Source organism: Pan troglodytes, chromosome 1 (assembly GCF_028858775.2).
Source record: "Pan troglodytes isolate AG18354 chromosome 1, NHGRI_mPanTro3-v2.0_pri, whole genome shotgun sequence".
In the NCBI taxonomy this organism is placed as follows: Eukaryota; Metazoa; Chordata; class Mammalia; order Primates; family Hominidae; genus Pan; species Pan troglodytes.
The window spans coordinates 78154391-78177618 of record NC_072398.2 but is presented as its reverse complement, the minus strand read 5'-3'; the positions used below and the strand labels follow the sequence as shown (position 1 = coordinate 78177618).

At 36.3% G+C, this 23228-nt stretch overlaps 1 protein-coding gene across 3 annotated transcripts in view; it reads left to right on the top strand.

Annotated features, from left to right (window-relative positions):
• The first annotated feature begins 1752 nt into the window (after positions 1–1752).
• MROH9 (maestro heat like repeat family member 9) overlaps positions 1753–23228 on the top strand; it is a 132437-nt gene continuing 110961 nt past the window's right edge. For 2 of the 3 annotated variants that reach the window (XM_054655764.2, XM_054655771.2), the window contains exons 1-3: positions 1760–1903; positions 11500–11561; positions 13507–13553. In XM_054655764.2, coding sequence (XP_054511739.1) covers positions 11537–11561; positions 13507–13553 — 72 coding nt within the window. In that variant the 5' untranslated portion in view covers positions 1760–1903; positions 11500–11536. Of the gene's footprint in view, positions 1904–11499; positions 11562–13506; positions 13554–23228 lie in introns of all 3 variants that reach the window. The other variant, XM_016932332.4, reaches the window with a different exon arrangement.

Genomic DNA, 23228 nt, shown 5'->3' with positions numbered 1-23228 from the left:
GCTAGTCACTCAAGTCTACACAGAGAGCACACTCATAAACTACAGAGGTAGAATAAAATTATTTGGTTTTGTTCTCCTATTATGTTTAAAAGAAAACAGCTTAAAGCAATAATTATAAAACTGGGTTGGTGGAATTATAATGTTTAAATATATGTATGTATAACATGAATATATATAATGTGCATGGCAATAATAGCAGAAAAAATGAAGGAGAAAACCAGGTATACTGGAGCAAAACCTTTGTATGTTATTGAAACTAAATTGATATTAATTCAAACTACATTGTTTTAGGCTAATGTTATAATTGTGACCCTAGAACAAAGTTTGAAAATTCACACTTCTTGATTTCAAAACTTACTACAAAGACACAGAAATCACCACAGTGTGCTACCAGTATAGGAAAAACATATAGATTAATGGGATAAAATTGAGTTCAGAAATAAACCATTTTAGTCAATTCATTTTTTACAAAGATGTGGAGACAATCAGGAAAAGAATCATCTTTTTAACAAATTGTACTGAGACAAGTGAATATCCAGATGCAAAAAATAAGATAAAATTAGACCTCTACCTCACACTATATACTAAAACTAATTCAGAATGAACCAAAGACCTAAATGTAAGGCAAAAAACTACAAAACTCTTAGAAAAGTTCTAAATCTAATCTCTGTGACATTGGGCCAGGGAATGCAGGCAATGTCTTTTTCTTTTTTTTTAGTTATGATACCAAAAACACAAGCAATAAAAGAAAAAGAATGGCAAATTTAAATTTCACTTAAATTTAAAACTTTTGCGCTTCAAGAGACACTGTCAAGAAAATGTAAAGGCAGCCCATAGAAAAGGAGGAATATTTGCAAATTATGTATCTGATAAGAGACTAGCATCTAGAACATATAAAAAATCACAACTCAATAATAAAAAACCAAACAGTCTAATCATAAAAAGTCATATATTGTATAAATCTATTTACATAAAATGTCCAGAAGACAGACAGAAGATTAGTGGTTGCCAGGTACTTGGGGGAGAGGGAGGGAGAATGTCTGCTAACAGGTACAGGGTTTCTTTGGAGCTTGTTCTAAATGAAAATATTCTAAAATTAGATAGTAATGATGGTTGTATACCTCTGTAAATATATTTAAAATGATTGAATTATATACTTTAAGATAAATTTTATGGTATGTGAATTATATTTTAATAAATCTATTATAAAAAGTGCTACAATAAACATCCTTCATGTCTCTCAGTGCATCAGTTGTATACATGTTTATACACTCTATGGACCTAGAACTGGAAATTCTGGGTTGTAGATTTTCAGTTTTGCTAGAACTTGACAAGTTTCTCTACAAACTAGTTATATCCATTTACAATCCCACCAGTCATGTGAGAAAGTTCAACTTTCTTTTATCTTTGCCAATATTTGAAATTATCTTTAATTTTTACTTGTATTTTAGTATTTTTTAACTTATTAGCTGGGAAATAATATTTTAATGGTTTGTATTTTCATAACTTCAAGTGAGATTAAAAATCTTTTAAAATATTTATTGGCCATTCAGTTTTCCTTTTCTGTGAATTTTCTATTCTTATCCTTTGCCCAGCTTGTACCGGACTGTTGGTCTGAAGAACTATCTTTCAGTGCTTGTAACATAGAAACCAGAAACTTACCCACCCCTCAATAATTGACAGGTGAGCATTAGTAGCCACTTGGGCATGCCAGGACATTCTACCACATTCATTCCAGAATGGAATCTTTGAAACATATGGTTGCCATGACGAGTGTCAACATTTCAAAGAATTTGCTTGGTTGATAACTGTCTAGAGTATTTTACCTTTGGCTAAGACGTAATATACTAGAGTTTCTCTTCACTACTTTGTCTCACCGTGATTACAGAGAAGTTACAAATATGTAAGTGAATTCCTATTAATATTTCTGTCAGTCAAAAGCTTGTCTTTTTTTCTAATCCTGACTACTTTTCTTAATTTTTGTTCTGTTAAGAAAAAGAACCATGAGTACATTAGAAAATTACATTATGGCCCAGGTATGGTGGCTCACACCTGTAATCCCAGCACTTTGGGAGGCTGAGGTGGGCGGATCATGAGGTCAGGAGGTCGAGACCACCCTGGGCAACTTGGTGAAACCCCATCTCTACTAAAAATACAAAAATTAGCCGGGTGTGGTGGCGGGTGCCTGTAATCCCAGCTACTCAGGAGGCTGAGGCAGGAGAATCACTTGAACTCGGGAGGTGGAGGTTGCAGTGAGCCAAGATCATGCTACTGCACTCCAGCCTGGCAACAGAGTGAGACAAAAAAAAAAAAAAAAAAGAAAAAAGAAAAAAAGAAAAGAAAAAGAAAATTACATTACTATGGGCCCTCATCCAGAAATCTTGCCAAAGTTGGCAAATGGAAGAATTTTTCTTTATTCATTAATCTCCTAACTTCATGCCTTACTAGTAAGGATTCTCTTACTAGTAAGGATGAGAGAAACCACAACTATATAGATAAATATATTTATTATAAGGTATTGGTTTACACAATAATAGAAGCTAGGAAGTCCTGGATTCTGCTTTCTGCAAGACAGAGACCCAGGAGATCCAATGGTGCAGTTTGAAGGCCTGAGAGCAAGAGAGTTGATGATAAAAATTCCAGCCTGGTTCTGAGGATCTGAGAACCAGAGCACCGAGGGCAGCAGATTTGTGTCCCAAGTCAAGTAGTCAGGCAAAGAGAAAACTAAGCATTCTTCTGCCTTCTTGTTTTATTCAGGCCCTCAATGGATTGGAAGATGTTGACCCACATTAGGGAGTGTCATCTCCTATCATCAGAACACCAATTTAAATGCTAATCTCTTCTGGAAATACCCTCACAGACATACCCCAAAATAATGTTTACCAGATATCTGGGCATCCTATGGCTCACTCAGTTTGACACGTAATATTAACTAACCATAATGAGTTCCCACGTTGAAAATTTGGCACCCATATACATATCCTTAAGCCATAGTTAATCTCCAAATAAAGTCAATAAGAAGCTCATAATTCCATTTAACATGTTGAAATGTAGTGGGATTGATAAGGAATCAGAGAGACCGATGGGGTTGAGAAGGATATTTATTATTTAGGTGCACCGGCCCAGTTGGATTAACCTCCAAAGGACTGAGCCCTGAACAAAGAGTTATCTTTTAATCATTTCGTGGGGTGGGGGAGATCTGTGTAGGGGGAAGCATATTACAGAAGTGAGAAACAAAGACAGTTATTCAATTAATTGAAAGATGCATTACATCATTTCTTACTTTTCAAGGAAAAACATGTTTTATGACTTGAGTTTATCTGTCTAGTGAGCTTGCAGCTGCACAGCTAGAGAAACAGGGTCTTCACAATGCCTGGGAAAGGAGGAGAGATAAGGCTCACTAGCCACAGAAAAACAGGCAGTTAATTTTAAAGGACTCCAGCTCTTTCTCTTTCTCTGGGGAATTGGGTTTTCTTACATACAACTGAGTTTCTGCTTACACATTCTTTAATTTCTTTTAATTCCTGTTCCAACATATGTCCTGCATACAACTGAAAATGCACGAAACCCTTCTCAGAGGAGGAGATAAAGTCCTTCAGTGATGTTTACTCTCTTCCTTGATGTCCTGTAACTTAAACACTATGATGTAACATTAACAATACTTAAATACTAGAATATGAAGTCATTGCATTTTGTATTATGTGATAAGAGAATAAGAAAAGAAAAAATATTTGGTATCTAATATATACACAAAGAAATGTATTCAGAACAAAATTAAAAGGAAATACTCATAATTATTATAGTCTTCATTTCTGCACTGATCACAGCATCATAATCAGTATTTTTAACTCCCTTTTTCTACTACACATTCTGTAGTTTCTTTGCCTTCAGTAAGCGCCTCAGCTGCTTGTGGTTCTTTACCTGCTAAAGTGATCCATAAAGGTCTGGGTCACTAGTAGTCCCACCTGCATTGGGTGGTTGTAGTTTTCCATTGATCTTAATCACAGGACACAGTAATACTAAGAGACACACTAAGGGATCTTTTGTATTGCAGACATACTCTTCCTTGCCTCCATTATGGAATAGTAGTCCAAGTTCTCTTTGGTAGTGTGGATCAGTCAGTCCAACCAGCACCATAACTCCCTTCTTAGTCTGTTGACTCAGAAGCACAAGGAGACCAAGGTGGCCAGGTGGCAGTCTTAACTTCTAGTTCAATGGAATTATTGTCGTGTCCCCTGATGGAAGAATTCTTCCCTCCAGAACTGAGATCTCTAAGCCAGCAGAGCATAATGTCACAAGAACAGGAAGCTAGTGGGACACTAATGATAATAGTGAGTAGTGCAACTCCTATTTTCACCCCTTGATCCCTAGACCCAGGAATCCTGGTTATAGGAGAAATAGCACTATAAATTGAACATATTCAGAGCATATTCAGTTTTCTGGAGAACCTTGCCCCAGCGCTTCCAGGTATTGACATCTAGCTGGTGATGTAACTGAGTCTTCAAAAGGTCATTCCACCATTCCATCAAACAAGTGGCTTTAGGATGGTGGGGAACACGGTAAGACTAGTGAATTCCATGAGCATCAGCCGATTGCCCCACTTCTTTGGCTGTGAAGTGAGTTCCTTGATCAGAAGCAGTGCTGTGTGGAAATAACATGACGGTGAATAAGGCATTCTATAAGTCCACAAATGGCAGTTTTGGCAGAAGCATTGCATATCTGGAAGGCAAATCCATATCCAGGTTAAGTGTCTATTTCAGTAAGGACACAATGCTTCCTCTTCTATGATGGAAGCAGTCCAATGTAATCAACCTGCCACCAGGTAGCTGGCTGATCACTCTGGGCCACATCAAGGACTCAGTGTTTTTCTCTGCTACTGGCATATTGGCCACTCGGTAGTGGCCATAGCTAGGTTGTCCTTGACAAATAAAAGTCCATGTTGCTGGACCCATACATAACTTACATCCCTGACACTATGGCTACTTTGCTCATGAGCCTATTGGGTGATGACACTAGTGGCTGAAGAAATAGCCTAATTGGTATCTACAGAATGGGTCATCCTATCTGCTTGATTATTAAATAATCCTCAGCTGAGATTGCCCTTTGGTGAATATTTACACAAATATCTTCAAACTTTTTGCTAATTCTGAGATGTCTATCCACATATCTCTTCCTCAAATTTCTTCATCAATTTTCCAATCATGTTCCTTCCAAGTTTCTGACCATCTAGAAAAATCACTGGGCACAGCCCATGAATCAGTATATAATCACACATCTGGCTATTTCTCCTTCCAATCAAAGTAAAAAATCAGATTCAGTGCTCGAAGTTCTGCCTACAGGGAGGATTGCACTGCTTGGGGTTTTGCCCACTGGGAGTATTTCTCTTGACCATTGTCCTTCAGAGATGTCCCAAAAGGGGGCTATAGGGATACAGTCATCCACTTTCAAGTTGTGCCTGTATATCATGTAGAACCAACTGTAAACCAGGCTGTTTTCTTCCTCTGTCAATTGATCATAGGGAACTCCCCATGAAGCCATAGTTGCAGGCTAATAAAGAGAAGGCAGTGTAGCAGGAGGAAGGATCATTGGTTTTGGCCACTTCTTTATGTAATTTACTTGTGCCTTCAAGACCTGCTCAGGCCTGATCACACATATATATCACTTCCATTTGATGATGGAGTACTGCCGTGCACACCCAACTTTATGGCTTGGTGGGTTGGATAACACCCAGTTCATGATAAGCAGCTCAGATCACATGGTAACTTGGTGCCACGTGGTCAAGCATTCAGTCTCTACTAAGGCCTAGTAGCATGTCAAGGGCTGTTTCTCAAAAGAAGACTAACTATCTGCAGAGGAGAGTAAGGCTTTGCTCCAAAATCCTGCGGGCTTGCACTTCAATTCACTGCCAAAAGCTCAAAAGAGCATCATTATCTGCCACTGATGCATCAAGCACCATTGGATCTGCTGCATCCTATTGTCCAAGTACCAGAGCAGACTGTACAGCAGCCTGGACCTGTTTCAGTCTTCTTCTACTATGGGCTCCATTCAAATTAGCAGCTTTTTAGGTCACTTGGTGAATGTGCTGGAGTAACACACCCAAATGAGAAATATGTTGCCTAAAATCTGTAGAGGCCCATTGGGCATTCTGCTTTTTTGGCTTTAGGAGGTACCAGATGCAACAAGTTACCTTTAACCTTAGAAGGGATATCTCAACATGCTCCACACTACTGGACCCCTAGAAATTTCACTGAGATAGAAGGCCTCTGAATTTTTGTCAGATTTATTTCCCACCCTCTGGCACACAGGTGTCCTGCCAATAAGTTTAGATATTGCTACTTCTTGTTCAGAAGATCCAATAAGCATAATGTCGCCAATATAATGAACCAGTGTAATGTTTGTGGATGGGGAAGTGATTAAGTCTCCTGAAAACTAAATTATGACATAGAGCTGGAGAGTTGACATGCCCCTGTGGTAGAACAGTGAAGGTGTATTGCTGGCCTTGCCAGCTGAACACAAACTGCTTCATGTACACCTTACTGAAAGGGATAGAGAAAAAAAGTATTTGCCAGATTAATAGCTGCATACCAGGTACCAGAGAATATGTCAATTTGCTCAAGCAATGAAATCACACCTGGAACAGCAACTGCATTTAGAGTTACCACCTGGTTAAGTTTATGGTAATCCACTGTCATTCTCCAAGATCTATCTTCTTCATAGTCCAAATAGATAATTTAAATGGGGATGTGGTACAAATGACAACCCCTGATTCATTTAAGTCCTTGATGATGGCACTAATCTCTGCAATCCCTCCAGGAATGCAGTATTGCTTCCAGCTTACTATGTTCCTAGGTAGAGGCAGTTCTTGTGGCTTCCACTTGGCTTTTCTCGCCATAATATCCCTCATTCCACAGCTCCGACAACCAGTATGCGGATTCCACTAGCTACTCAGCTTGTCTATTCCAATTATGCATTCCAGAACTGGAAATAACCTCAGTTATAACAAATAACTCTGTAATAACCCAGGATGGATTGGGGACACACCGGACCCACTGTTAGAATGACCTGAGCTACACTCCATTGATCTCCTGACCTCCCTAGTTCCCTATTCTGACTGGATGGCCAGAATGACATTTTGGGTCTCCTGGAATTATTGTCAGTTCAGAACCATTTTCTAGTACTCCCTAGAAGGTCTGATTATTTCCTTTCCCCAAGGCACACTTACCCTGGAAAAGGCCATAGGTCCCTTTGTGGCAGACTGGGAGAAAGATTCACAGTATAAATTTTGGTAGTATACTAAGGTCCTTCTTCAAAAGGGCCCAGCCTCCCTTTCACTCAAGTAATTCTGGGTTTATAAGCCAGCTTAAGCCTGGGAAATGATTGAGGGTTCATGACTCAATTTTTTATTTAGGTTAGATTTTTGTTCACTTGACCTAGAACTTTTATGCTTATACAAATCAAATAAGAATTTAATAGGCCTCCTATCTGTTTAACTTCTAGGAACACCATGATCAACTAGCCAATACCATAGGTTCAAAAGAGTCAGACTATTTTGACTGCTGCTTTGACTTTTTGTTGCTCATTAAGGCAACTGCACTCATCTTTCCATTGGCTGTTGAGCTTGCCCCTTTGCCCCTGCCACCCTGAAATCCAATTATCCTCATCACATTTACATTTCCCTATTCAGTGGCTGCAGTTTCCACCATAGTAGGGTCTGATCTACAGAAAAGAGCAAGCACAGAGCTCCTCAAGGATGCTGGGACTTCCCTCACAAATTGCTTGCTGTAGTGGCAAAAGGTGTGTCTTCTGGACACTCCCAGCGTGAGGGACTAGGTCTTAAACGACAAATTCATTCTAACATTCCAATCTCCCTAAGCTTTTGAATCCCTTTTCTACATTAAGCTATACAGGTCTGGCATTTCTAACTTTCTCCTCATTGGCCACTTTTTGGTCCATGTTTTAGCCAATCAACCAAACAAGTAGTTAGAGCCATTTCCAACTCCCTGAGCTGCACCGTTAAATGCAGAATCTCTGCTTAGTGAGCCCATATCAATAAATTTGGCCTAATTCAACTTTTTGTTTCTTCCACCATTATCCTACAGCTTTAATATCCATTTCTACACAGGTTCCCTGGATTTCTGCTTGTAGAAATAAGAAAACTCAAGTCATTATTTTGGAGTGTAGCACATTTCCTCATGGGTCACACTTTCTACCTTGACTTTAGGGGCCTTCTGCAACTTGAGTCTAGTTATGGGTCTAGAAGCAAAGAAGAGTGGTGGGGTTGAGTCCCTAAGAAGACTCAGCATTATCTTGCTTGGCAACTGCCTCAGGGAAGGCAATTACAGTTTCCTCCGGCAATGTAGAGTAGACACACACACACAAACACACCCTCAGAGAATACCAATAATTTTATCGAGGGTAAAATTTTAGATTTGTCCTAAAATTTCTTTCTGTATGTCTTTAATCCTGTGAAAATTTTTAAGAAACTTTTGCTAAAGCAAAGTCTTTGATAGGGTAGGCCAGTAACATACATTTACTAAAATATGGGATATTCAAAAACAGCAAGGAAAGCACTCCAGTTATGGAGTAACAGCTGAATTGTATGGAAATATGACATGCCTGGAATAGGGCTTTTGTTCACATGTTTGGACCCAGAGATACCTCCCTGGATAGATGACTGATACTTTTCCTGGGTGATAGGGATGTGAGGAAAGCAAGGTGAGTAGCTTAGACAGAAAAAGGGGAATGGAATGCATGCACTAAGTAAACTTTCTTTGGTTCTGGTTTTGAACCAAAGATAAGCTGGTGAAGCTGAACTAAACAAGAAATCACACAAACAAGCTGTTGTTGCTTGCAGGTGGGCCAGGGTGAAGGAGGCCAATTCTGCAGTAGCTCTAATGCTGCCAGGAGGGTAAAACAGTTGGGGAAAAGTAAAGCCAAAAGAGCAAATTTACATATACTATGCTGGATCAAAAGGAAAATTCCTCCAGGTGAAAGTCCTGAAAATATTTGATTTGGAAGTAGCCCATCTTATTCTAATAAGCAATAATTTTAAAAGAATCAATACAGGATCTAAACAAATATTTTACAAGAAAAAAGTAGAAAATTAAAAAAATCAATGACAATTAAAAACTGGAAAAATATCAAACGGCAGATGAAAAACTTTTTTAATTTAATGGAGTGATTTTATCCATAAAATGTGATTTCAAAGTAGATATATAAGAATTTAGGAAAGAAATAGTGCAGCTCAGGAAAAAAATGGAGTGTTAAAAATACTCCAAAAGCAATGTTGGAAACAGTGCAAAGAAAATGAATATTGCTAAAAATGTGCTAAAGAGAATTAAGGACCAAACTGAGGTAAGCTAGAAAGACTTTAGAAATGAGATACAATATAAGCATAACTGATATCACTAAAGAAGAGAACCAAAATAACAGAAAAGAAGAAAATATATAAATAAATTTTAACAAAATGTGCCATGAACATATAGATTCAAAAGCAGAATATGTCCCTAGAAAAATTAAGTCAATCAATGATGAGCTCTTTACTTGTAAAGTTACTTAATTTCAAAAATAAACAAGGAATCCTTTGGAAATCCAGAGAGGGAGAAAAAGGTTCATTTGATCTATATAGGAGAAAAAAAAAAGGAGCTAACCTTAGCCTTTTCCACAACAATGCTAGATGACAATGGAACAATGTCTGTAAAATCCTTATGAAAACATTATAGCTCAGGAGTATTACATGCAGTCAAACTTTAACTCAGTGTAACAGTTTTAATGTGAAAAAAAATCAAGGAATGTGATTCTCATGAGATTCTCTTAAATAAAGTCAAAGAAAATGAACTTTAGCTCAACAAGAAATGAATGGGGAAAGTCTGGCAGTATGCATAGAATCTGTTTACATGAAGGGTTAAGACATAAAGGAAGTAGGATTATTGTTACAGAACTGAATGTAAATATTATACATCTTGAAAGTATAAAAATAATATCGCTAATAACAATTATAATAAAAATAAAAGATAAGGGGAAAGTTAATAAATACATTGATTTCATTTTTAAAGCCTAGGGGATATTAAACAAGCAATATAAACACAAATGCATAAAGGTTTCACTAATAAATCAACTAAAATTATATGAGGAGTGACAGAGAAGAGAAAATAGAAATGAACTAATTTCATCTTTGCTCATAGTTGGCAATCAACAGGTTCTGTCTAAAGTTTTGAGGAATAAATATAAGAAGTTATTGTAATCCTAAACATCATCACAACAGGAATATAAACCTTTCGTATTAAAGAAACACACAAAACACCACATCACACACATACAAAGTAAGGAGAAAAACATCAAATAATAAAATATTTAAAGGTAACAACAACAACAACAACAAAAGCACATACAAAATATAGTGACAAAATCTGTTATGTAATAAACAACAATGGATTGAACTTATGTACAAAGAGAAAGAAATATGGTTAAATCACTAGTAAAGTCCAGCAATATGTTACATACTCGAGGTACTTATAAAACAAAGTATCTCGAAAAGGTTGCAAATAAAAAGATGGAAAAAAGGAATACCAAAAAAGTGTAAACAACCACTAAGTAGGTGTTGGGATCATAATTCAGACAAACTTGAATTTCAGGCTTTAAAATAAGCTTTGAGGCAGTAAAGGTGATTTTTTAAATGCATCACATTATGAAAAAGTTCATAATCCATTATGATGATACAATAATTATGAAAATCTATGTGGTAAGAAGAATTTTAAGACGGCCCCCAATATTCCTGTCCCCTAGTATCCACGTCTTATATCAATCCCTCCACTTGAAGCTGAAATATTTAGGAAGGAAGGGTACGGAATGAAGATCTGAATATGATGTATGATGGGAAATCATTCTCATGATTATGTTATATAACGTGGAAGAAGGAACTGTACAGCTATAATTAAGGTCACTAATCAGTTATCTTTGAGTTGAAAGGAAGAGTATTTGAGTGGCCTGCCCTAATCACATGAGTCTTTTAAGTCTGGGTCTGGAGGTTGGAGACAGAAGTCAGAGATTGGTAGTGTGAGATGGCCTCTGGAACAGGTCATATGGCAAGAAACCACAGACGGCTTCTAGATGCTGAGTACTGTCCTCAGCCGCAGCCAGCAAAGTAATAGGTTCTTCAATCTGACAGCCTCAAACAATTGAATTTTGCCAACAATCTAATTGACCTGGAAAGAGAACTCTGAGCCTCAAATGAGATAGCACTCCAAGTTGACATCTTGAGTCCAGCTGTGTGAGACCCTGAGCAGACTACAGCTAAACTGAGACTGAACCTTCTGACCTACAGACACTGAAATAACAACATATTTTTAAGCCTTTAAATTTGTGATAAATTGATGCACAGCTATAGAAAATTAACACAATCCACATACTGTATATCATAGTACCATCCATATTGATAGAGCAAAACAAAACTGTAGGAAAGTTTCTGGTTTATGTACTAATACGTGATATTTTTTGCAGCATTACTAGTAGAAGACTTTAATACACCTCTGTCAGCATGTTGACAAGGAATCCAAAAACAAGTAAGGCTTTAGGACATAATAGAGATGGGAGAAGGTATTTTTGTGTATATGTGTGTGTATGAGTGACAGATGACAGAGAGAAACCTATACATCATTCTGTAACCATGATAACAAAGAATGTACCTTTTTTCCCTAATGCCCGTAGAACGTTCACAAAAGTAACCATATATTAGGCTAGAAATTTCTGTATAAATTCCAGGAAGTAGAAATAGAAGACATATTCTCTGATTACAATGCAAAAAATTAGAAACTAGTGATGAATTCATGAAACAAGTGAAAAACAACCTACCACTTGTCCAGTAAACTTTCTATTTTAAACAATTCTTGAGTCAAAGAGGAAATTAATAGGAAATTACAAAGTATTGATAATACTACATATCAAACCCTATAGTATACAGCCAAAGGGATCACAGAGAAAAATTTATAGCCTTTAGTACTTAGAAAACTAAACCAGAACAAAATAAGAATAATGAAATCAAGTATTGAAAGCAAGAAGTTATAAAAATAAAACAAAACAAATCTAAGGAATGCAGAAATAAAATGACCCATATAAAGATGAAGTTGAATATTTGAATTCAGGAAAAGAAAAATAGTAGGACTAATAAATAAATTCAAAATCTTGTATTTTTTTCATGATGAGACAGGCAGGCATTCACTCTGTAATATTTTTTCCTCAAACCTATATTCCCAGTCTAATTATATGAAAAAAAATCAGATAAATCCAAATAGAGGTACATTTTACAAAATACCTAACCAGTGCTCTTCAAAACTGTCAAGGTCATAAACAAGGAAAGACTGCTAAACTGTTAGAGATCAGCGCAAACTGAGGAGACACGCTGACTAAATGCAACGTGGAATCCTGGACTGGATCCCAGAACCAGAAAAGGATATTAGTGGAAAAATAGGTGAAATCCAAATAAAGTCTGAATTTTAGTTAATGTAATTGTAATAATGTTAATTTCTTAGTTTTGAAAAATGTGCCATGATTATGTAAGATGTTAGTTAACATTGGAGGGAACTGGTTGAAGGATACATGATAATTTACTGTCTTTGCAACTTTCCTATAGGTCTGAAATAAAAAGTTATTTTTTTAAAAAAAGAATCAAAGAAGATCTAGAAAATCTAAATATACCAATTAAAATAGAAGACATAAAATAATTATCAAAGGGCTACCTCCTCCAAGCAAGCAAAGGAAAACATAACAGTTTCTAAAAATTTCATAAGGCAATTTTATCAATCATTTCAGTAACTGATAACTCCATTTCTAATTAAATTATTTCAATAACAGTAAAAAATTTAAAAGCCCCTTATACTGTTTCCTGTGAAGTTATAATTCAAACAAAATTATATTTTCCTTTCCAGTTTTAATATATGCATTTATTTCTATTTTTAAATAATATTTGATGGTCCTTCCAGAAATGGTAAATGATGGTGGTAGTAACGATAATCTTTGTTTTATTCTTTACCTTAATAAGAACGCTTCTATTTATTTTCTAATCACACTTGGTACTGACTTTTTTATCTATCACATTAAGACATGAACTACATAGCCATTTTATTTAAAAATGTTATCAAGTTCATATTTAAAATCTTATAAATTTGGAACTCAAAAATTATTGTGTAGAATTTCTTCTTTAGCAATTAATGTTGAGAATTGTATTATAGATTCTCTTTTATTGAACCATCCTCTATGTAATAAATACTACTTGGGTATAGTCTTTTATTCTTTTAATGTGCTGCCATAGCCTGCCTACTAATCTTTTTGTTAAGTGTTGTCCAGTAATACTCACACTAAATTTGTCTATAGTTTTAGTGTGTGTGTGCATGTCCTTGTTGGACTTTGACATCAAGGTCATAGTAGCTTCAGGTTTGGAAATAAGGCCCCACTAAGATGATAGGAGTCTATGTTCATTCCTTTTTAACTAATCTCCTTCTTTCTGGCTAGAGAGTAGTCTCCAGATTCTGCAAGACAGTGTGAAATGGCACCACATGGTAAGTGATATTCTATAAGGATATCAACGTAACTGAATTCTCTTGGAAAAAATAACTTTTTACTGTTTCCATTACAAGGATGTTACAAGTAATGTTTAAAATACATGTGTTGGGGGAGAAAGGGGGAAAAAAGGCAATTTGGTTAAAAATTGTTTTTACCTGTATGTCCCTGCAGCGTCATTTCTTCTTCATTCTCTCATGCTCCTGAAAATGACCTTCAGCACTAATTTAAAAGGATGAAACTTTTTACCCATCCTACTATTTATCCCACCCATCCTCCATCAACTGACTGGTCTCTAGGATAGTCTCCTCACTCATATTTTCCCTTCCATCATCACTGTGGAAACCCTTCCCATCAAAGTGAAGCTCTTCTCTGATTGAATGATATTGTTTCCTTATTTGAGAGCCATTCTAGTTTGTGTCTTTCCTTTTCCATTTATCTTATTTTCTAGGCCTTTTGCAGATTTCTTGTCTTTGATCTCTTAAGAGCAGAGATTGTGATTATTCATCTTTGTGTTCTCTGCAGTGTGTAGCACAGTATTGTCTTAGTGGATATTCATCCAGTCATTTTTCAAAATTGTTTTAAAATTCTGAACCTCTAATAGACCCTACCATCATTTTAATCCACATCCAAATTAACACAGAAGAAACAGGGGAGGGCTACCATAAGAAAATATGTAATCTTCTACCTTTACAAAAGAAATGCTTCAGCGTGGATATTAAAACTTTTATAGACTTTGTTCATAATCCATAGGTTGAAGTCGCTGATAATTAAAGCAAAACATTGATAACATTTGGTGGACAAATTGATTTTTCCAGCCAGGACATGAGGAGAGTTGTTAATAAAACCATATTCTATTAAACAGGGTCATTTAATCCTTTCCCATTTGTATAGTCCATAGAGTCAGAAAGATGCAGTTTAGAATTACACTCACTCAATCCCTCATTCATTTATTCAACAAATATTTATTGAGAATCTACTATGCATTAAATATTATGCTATCTTTTTGAGAAACAAAGTAGAATAAAACTCAAACACTAGCCCCAAATTGCTTATAGTCCAATGGGAGAGATTTAAAAAAAATTCAGTAGTTAAAACTGTTATAAGTTATGAAGAAGTTACAATATTCAGGAAATGATAGAAGTATATTTGGAGGGACATTCAAATATGACTTTGGGCCAGAGAAGATTTGAGCTGGACTTTGAAAGATGAGTAGAATGCCTAGATGAAAGTGAAGTACATTCCAAGAAGAGGAAACAGCACCTGTAAAGGCGTGGAGAAAGAAAAAGCAACATACATTTGTAGAATTATAGATTTTAGCTATGGTTCCCCAGGAAGCAGATTCTAAAATAACACTGGATGTGCTCTTTGGATCAATACTTGGGGATTAGTAGTAGAGGCAAAGTGAAGGAAGCAGGATTAAGTACAAGGAGGTGTTGAACTGCAATGCACTTGCAAGATAGGTCTCAGCTACTTCTGCAGGGCACTCTGGAACTGGAATGACCTTTCAAAGTTGACCCTCTTTGAGGCAAGGAGGTTTGGCCTTTATTTCCCCCATGTCAACTAGTCATTAGATGTAGGTTGCTCCCAGAGAGGGGATGTGATCTTAGGTAGGAAGGCTCTTTGGCTAAGGGAAGTCTCAAGAATACTTATCTAAAAGCTCTCAGCTGCCAACACTTCCACAAGTTGTGGAAAGAGTATTTCAGTACTGAAATGGAGAGGGGTGGTCTAAACAACACCCTGCAGCATCCATCTAAGACAAAAGGTGTATCTAGAATGAAGACTAGTCAAGAGGAAATGATAGGAGTTGTGGATGGAGAGGTAAGCACAGACTTAGTCATAAAAGTTCCTTTTCACTTTGCTAAAAAGTTCAAAACCTTGGTGACTTACTTAATCAGGAGAGTGGTGTTGCTCCAACAAAATTATAGATGATGAAATACAAAGATACTCCTTATAAGTAATAACAGACATCTGAGTTGAAGTGTACAATTGAGGGCGGATGGCTGTTGGGAACTCCTGCACCTGGGTCAAGTGGGCTGGTGTTTCAAAATTTAAAAACAAAAAACCAAAACACAGCACAGTGGGGTTCTTCCAGAACATGTAGCTGGACCTTGAAAGTGACACTCTCCTAGTAAATTGAGTTCTTTATCAGCAGGGCTGTTGGGGGCACCACCTGCTTGCCAGAACAAATCACCAACAGGAAGGGGACAATAAATTATTTCATGGATGGACCAAAAAGGAAACATATTTCCCCCAATTCCTCAGCCACCTACAACCCCAGAGATACAAAGACAAGGAAGATGAGAAAGGGAACAGAGTACAGAGACGTGTGAGAGAGGGAAATCCCTTCCCCATTCCAATGATAGTAAAAATAGCTAAAACTTATATAGTACCCATAACATGTTAGGCATGCTGTAAGTGCTTTAAATGAATAACTCATTTAATTCTCACAACAGCCCTGTGGGGTAAGTACTACCTTGAAAATGGGGAAACAGAGGCAGAAAGTGACCTACTTATAGTCACATAGCTAGCAAGTGGCAGAACGAGGTTATAAATTCATAGATCCTGGCTGCAGAGTTGCTGGTCTAAGCACCAAGCTATACTGTGTTTACCCTAAAACCAAAATCCTTGCCTGCTCTGGGTATCAAGGAAGACTTTTGAACAAACAATAAAGTTGAAGATTTTAAATAAACAGGATTTAGTACTAACAATAATTATGAGACTGTATTAATAACCAAAAAAAGATGGAGAATTCATGAAATCAGACTTAGAATAGTCCATAAAGGAGACAGCCATCTATCAGGGAAAGACAGGGCAAGGGAGTTGGCAGAGAAGACGGACAGAGCACAGTGGCAGCAGTTACAGGAAAACATAGAACCAATTCCTGTATATATACCTTAGAGGCTAAAACTGCTCACAAAAGAGTATCATTAACATTCTTATATCTGCATATTCTATTGCTAGGAGAATGCACAGGAAAGCAGTAACAACTGTAGATTCTGGGGATGGAAATTAGGGGATGGGAGCTAGAGAAGGGGAAGACTTGGAAACGTTCACTGTTTACGCTTTTGTACTGTACTGCACATGCATGTGTATTACCTTTTTACATGTTCAAACAAATAAATAAGGTATACTACTTTAAAAGTCCATTCAAAAACATGCTTCTATGAATAATCTAAGTTTTATTGCTGGATCAAACTATATCTATATTTTGATATAGTCTATAATTATATTTACAATCCATCTTTTGCTCTTGTAAAGGGGCTGTTTACTATGCATGTTTGTAAATGTCCCTCACCCTTAAATCCTCCATTTTGTCTTAATTTTTATTCTTTATTTTCTTTTAGCCTTTATTTTTATACCATCGAATTGGTTTTCTTTGTCTCTAAGCCACTGAAAATCCCTCTTTTTTTCCCTAGTGTGGGAGAGGGGTCCTAATGAATACATGAAAGATGTCTTCCTATGTGGATTTGAAGGAATTTTAAAATAGAGATTTGCCATCAGTTAGAGATGACCACACTAAATTTTGATCTAGTTAGATGTATACACTGTTAGAGAAGTAGAGTAGTCCAAACACAATTATTGCCAATAGTGTGATAAGGAGTTTTGTCGAAAATATAAAGTGCACAGAAAATTTAGAAACTGCAAAGAGTTATGGCATTCCAATTACAGAAACAAATTAATTAACTCCATCAATTTGTCTCTACAGGAATAATAGGAGTTAGTGAACCAGCTCCTAAGCATGCATAGTAAAACTGTGGTTCTAAGAAAGCAAAAACTGGACTACCATTCCAGGCCTTAATTTGTTTTTCAGCAACAGAATCTACATTTCTCTTAGCTGTGGAAAAGGTCAACTTCAGAAACCCAATTATATTCAAAAGAATGACACAGACTTAGATTGGAAATAGGAGTTGCAAGAAGAGAGAAGGAGATAATCGAATGGCTCATTGGAAACAAAACATAAACTTGCTTGATGTAGAAACTGAGTTATTGCTAGCATTGAGGCATGTCTGGGCCACTCAAGATAAGGCAGGACTAGCAGGATGGAAGAGCCTGCAGGGAAAGACACCTCCTAGCTGAAGATTATCAAGGTGCATGAATGTGATTCAAAGACAGTGGGCTAGTATGAGAGGTTGATCAGTGCTTCTCGCTATATTAATAGCACAGTCCCAGCTGCTAAGTCCTATAAAGACAGGGATGTTGTAAAAGAGCAAAACAATGACCATCTGAAAATGATGAGAGTGAATTCAGTCACCTGTGGCTTTAGCTATAAAGTGAGAGCACCTTTTGTGCAGAAGCTGGCTCTTTTGCTAATGGGTTACAGCAGCCATGGGACTGTAATCAACAAGTGAGCGAAGGACATGAACAGACACTTCTCAAACGGAGACATTTATGCAGCCAAAAGACACATGAAAAAATGCTCATCATCACTGGCTATCAGAGAAATGCAAATCAAAACCACAATGAGATACCATCTCACACCAGTTAGAATGGCAGTCATTAAAAAGTCAGGAAACAACAGGCACTGGAGAGGATGTGGAGAAATAGGAACACTTTTACACTGTTGGTGGGACTGTAAACTAGTTCAACCATTGTGGAAGTCAGTGTGGCGATTCCTCAGGGATCTAGAACTAGAAATACCATTTGACCCACCATCCCATTACTGGGTATATACCCAAAGGATTATAAGTCATGCTGCTATAAAGACACATGCACACATATATTTATTGTGGCACTATTCACAATAGCAAAGACTTGGAACCAACCCAAATGTCCATCAATGATAGACTGGATTAAGAAAATGTGGCACATATACACCATGGAATACTATGCAGCCATAAAAAATGATGAGTTCATGTCCTTTGTGGGGACATGGATGAAGCTGGAAACCATCATTCTCAGCAAACTATCACAAGGACAAAAAACCAAACACTGCATGTTCTCACTCATAGGTGGGAATTGAACAATGAGAACACTTGGACACAGGAAGGGGAACATCACACACTGGGGCCTGTTGTGGAGTTGGGGGAGGGGGGAGGGATAGTATTAGGAGATATACCTAATGTAAATGACAAGTTAATAGGTGCAGCACACCAACATGGCACATGTATACATATGTAACAAACCTCCACGTTGTGCACATGTACCCTAGAACTTAAAGTATAATAAAATATATATATATATTTTAAAAAGAAGCATTAGCAACAGTATCAATGCCTTTGACAGATGGCAGAGGCAGCAGCAGCAGCAAGCAGCAGCTTTTGACTTCAACAGAGGTAGGCAATGCCAACACATCAAATTATAGCAGTGAAGGAGGTATCAGACAAATCTTTACTACAGATAGCTCAGATGTATAACACAAAATCTTTTGTAATCTATCCAATTATTTTTGGTTTTCAAAAACGTATTAGCTACTTTTAATTATTCACACTATCAGAGGAACTTTGAAATATACTTGTCAAATTCCTTCCAGAATTTCTCTTGGCATTTTGATTTGAAACACTGAATTTATAGATTAAGTTATGAATACTTCCTTAAACTATTGTTTTATCATTAGAAACATGTTTTCTTTCTACTTATTTGAATATTTAGTAAAGCTTTTTCTTCATTCAGACTTCATACAATATCTTTAGAAGTATTTTATAAATAGTATTGTTATTGAGTGTAAAATGTATGATTTGCAAATATATTCTCTCAGTATATGGTTTGTCTTATTTTTCTTAATGGTATCTTTTGAAGAGCAAGAGGTTTTAGTTTTGATCAAGTCCAGTTTACCATTTTTTTCTCTTTTGTGGGCCATGGTTTCAGTGTTGCATCTAGAAACAAAAAGAAAACTTTTCCTAACCAAAAATGGCTGTTTTCTTCTAAAGGTTTTACAGTTTTAGCCTTACATTTATATTTATGATCCATTTTGTGTAGGTGCGAGGTAAAGTATAAATTCATCTAGTTGTATTAAACATCTTTTGTCCCATTCTTATGTTTGTAACATAAAGTCTTGTAGCATTGGCCCACACAGTTTCTAACTTTCAGAGCTTAAGGAGATTTTCTTCATGAAGTGAATATATGATCAATTTCAAATGCTTTTATAGTTTTACAAAAATGGTATGCTCTTATTTTTAAAAGCCATGCAATGTAGATTAGGGAAAGAAAAGAAAAGAAAAGAAAGAGAAAGGAAGGAAGGAGAGAGGGAGGGGAGGGAGGGGAGGGAGAGAGAGAGAGAGAAAGAAAGAAAGAAAGAGAAAGAAAGGAAGGAAGGAAGGAAGAAAGAGAGAGAGAGAAAGAAAGAAAGAAAAAAAGAAAGAGAGAGAGAGAAAGAAAGAAGCACCGTGAAAAGAGTCATCACCAATTATTATTTCAGCCATTTCTCTAGGTCACAAGTCATTTTCTCTTAAAAAAAAATTGAATGCATAACTTACATTGTTTTGTGGTATCCGTTATGACTGATGAAAACATGATGGTGGTCTGATTCTCTAGCCTTTGTCACCTGGATTCTTTCTGTAGAAGCCTTTATCTTTATTTTTTGTAAACTGGAATTTTATAAAAATGTCTCCAGGCATTTTTTAATTCAAATATACTGGGCACTCGCACATTTCCAATCCAACTGCTCCAGCCATTTATCTCTGAGAAATTATACTACACTATTGATTGGATAATTTTTCTCTTCATGTTTTCTCCATTATTTCTTTATGAGACTCCTATTAGCTACATATTGAATTGTAAATTCTTAAGAAATTTTACTATTTGACAGCTTTGAATTTTGGGACTCTTCAATATCTGATTTTATATTTTCTGTATCAATTCATCTATCAGAGGACACTTAGGTTGATTCCATATCTTGACTATTGTGAATATGCTGCAATGAACATGGAAGTAAAGATGTCTCTTTGATATCCTGCTTTTATTTTCTTTGGATAAATACCCATAAATAGGATTGCTGAATCATATGTAGTTCCAGTTTTAATTTTTTAGAAATCTCCATACTGTTTTCCCATGTGGTTGTTTTCATGCCAATTTACGTTCATGCCAAGGGTTTACATGCATCCAAGGGTTTCCTTTTTTCCATACTCTCACCAACTCTTATTATCTTTCATCTTTTTGATAATACTTATCCTAACAGGTGTGAGGTAATGTCTCACTGTGATTTTAATTTGCATTTCCTTGACAATTAATATTATATTAATAATATTGAGCATTTTTCACATTCCTATTCACCGTTTATATGACTTTTTCCCATAAGTTATTGGGGTACAGGTGGTATTTGGTTACATGAGTAAATTCTTTAGTGGTAATTTGTGAGACTTTGGTGCACCCATCATCTGAGCAGTATACCCTGCAACATATTTATAGCCTTTATCCCTATCCCCCTCCCACTCTTTCCCCCAAGTCCCCGAAGTCCATTGTATCATTCTTATGCCTTTGCATCCTCATAGCTTAGCTCCCACATATCACAGAGAACATACGGTGTTTGGTTTTCCATTCCTGAGTTACTTTACTTAGAATAGTAGTCTCCAGTCTCATCCAGGTCACTGCAAATGCTGTTAATTCATTTCTTTTTATGGCTGAGTAGTATTCATATATATATATATAAAGAAACTGTGGTATATATATATATATATATATATATATATATATATATATATATACCACAGTTTCTTTATCCACTTGTTGATGGGCATTTGGGTTGGTTCCACGATTTTGCAATTGTGAATCATGCTGCTATAAACATGCTTGTGCCAGTTTCTTTTTCAAATAATGACTTCTTTTCATCTGGGTAGATACCCAGTAGTGTGGATTGCTGGATCAAACGGTAGTTCTACTTTTAGTTCTTTAAGGAATCTCCACACTGTTTTCCATAGCAGCTGTACTGCTTTACATTTCCACCAGCAGTGTAGAAATGTTCCCTGATCACCACATCCATGCCAACATCTAATGTTTTTTGATTTCTTGATTACCGTCATTCTTGCAGGAGTAAGGTGGTATTGCATTATAGTTTTGATTTGCATTTCCCTAATCATTAGTGATGTTAAACATTTTTTCATATGTTTGTTGGCCATTTGTATATCTTCTTTTGAGAATTGTCTATTCATGTCTTGGCCCACTTTTTGATAAGATTGTTTTTTTCTTACTGATTTGTTTGAATTTGTTGTAGATTCTGCATATTAGTTCTTTGTCAGATGTATAGATTGTGAAGCTTTTCTCCCACTCTGTGGGTTGTCTGTTTACTCTGCTGACTGTTCCTTTTGCCATGCAAAAGCTCTCTAGTTTAATTAAGTCCCAGCTATTTATCTTTGTTTTTATTGCATTTGCTTTTGGGTTCTTGGTCATGAAATCTTTGCCTAAGCCAACGTCTAGAAGGGTTTTTCCAATGTTATCTTCTAGAATTTTTATAGTTTCAGGTCTTAGATTTAAGTCCTTAATCCATCTTGTGTTGATTTTTGTATAAGGTAAGAGATGAGGATCCAGTTTCATTCTCCTGCATGTGGCTAGCCAATTATCCCAGAACCATTTGTTGAAAAGGGTGTCCTTTCCCCACTTTATGTTTTTGTTTGTTTTGTCAAAGATCAGTTGGCTGTAAGCATTTGGGTTTATTTCTGGATTCTCTATTCTGTTCCATTGGTCTATGTGCCTATTTTTATACCAGTACCATGCTGTTTTGGTGACTATGGCCTTATAGTACAGCTTGAAATCAGATAATGTGATGCCTCCAGATTTGTTCTTTTTGCTTAGTCTTGCTTTGGCTATGCGGGCTCTTTTTTGGTTCCATATGAATTTTAGAATTTTTTTTTCTAATTCTATGAAGAATGTTGGTGGTATTTTTATGGGGATTGCATTGAATTTGTAGATTGCTTTTGGCAGTATGGTCATTTTCACAATGTTGATTCTACCCATCCATGAGCATGGGATGTGTTTCCTTTTGTTTGTGTCATCTATGATTTATTTCAGCAGTGTTTTGCAGTTTTTCTTGCAGAGGTCTTTTGACTACTTGGTTAGGTATATTCCTAAGTTGTTGTTGGTTTGTTTTTGTTTTTTCTTTCCTTTTTTTTTTTTTTTTTTTTTTTTTTTTTGCAGCCATTGTAAAAGGGGTTGAGTTCTCGATTTGATTCTCCCCTTGGTCGTTGTTGGTATATAGAAGAGCTACTGATTTGTGTACATTAATCTTGTATCTGGAAACTTTGCTGAATTCTTTTATCAGCTCTAGGAGCTTTCTGGAGGAGTCTTTAGGGTTTTCAAGGTAAACGATCACATCGTCAGCAAACAGTGACCATTTGACTTCTTTACAGATTTGGATGCCTTTTATTTCTTTCTCTTGCCTGATTTCTCTGGCTAGGACTTCCAGTACTATGTTGAAGAGGAGTGGTGAGAGTGGGCATCCTTGTCTTGTTGCAGTTCTCAGAGGGACTGCTTTTTGTATGTATTTTTTGGAAAAAGTTTTATTCAGGTCTTTTGCCCATTTGTAATTGGATTAACTGCTTTTTTTTTGCCATTGAATCATGAGTTTCTTATACATTTTGGATATTAACCCCTTATCTGATTTATGTTTTACAAATATTTTATCCCATTCCATAGGTTGTCTTTCTAATTTTATTAATTGTTCTCTTTGCTGTGCAGAAGCTTGTTAATTTGATGTAGTCCCACTTGTTTAATTTTGCTTTTGTTGCCTGTGCTTTTTACGT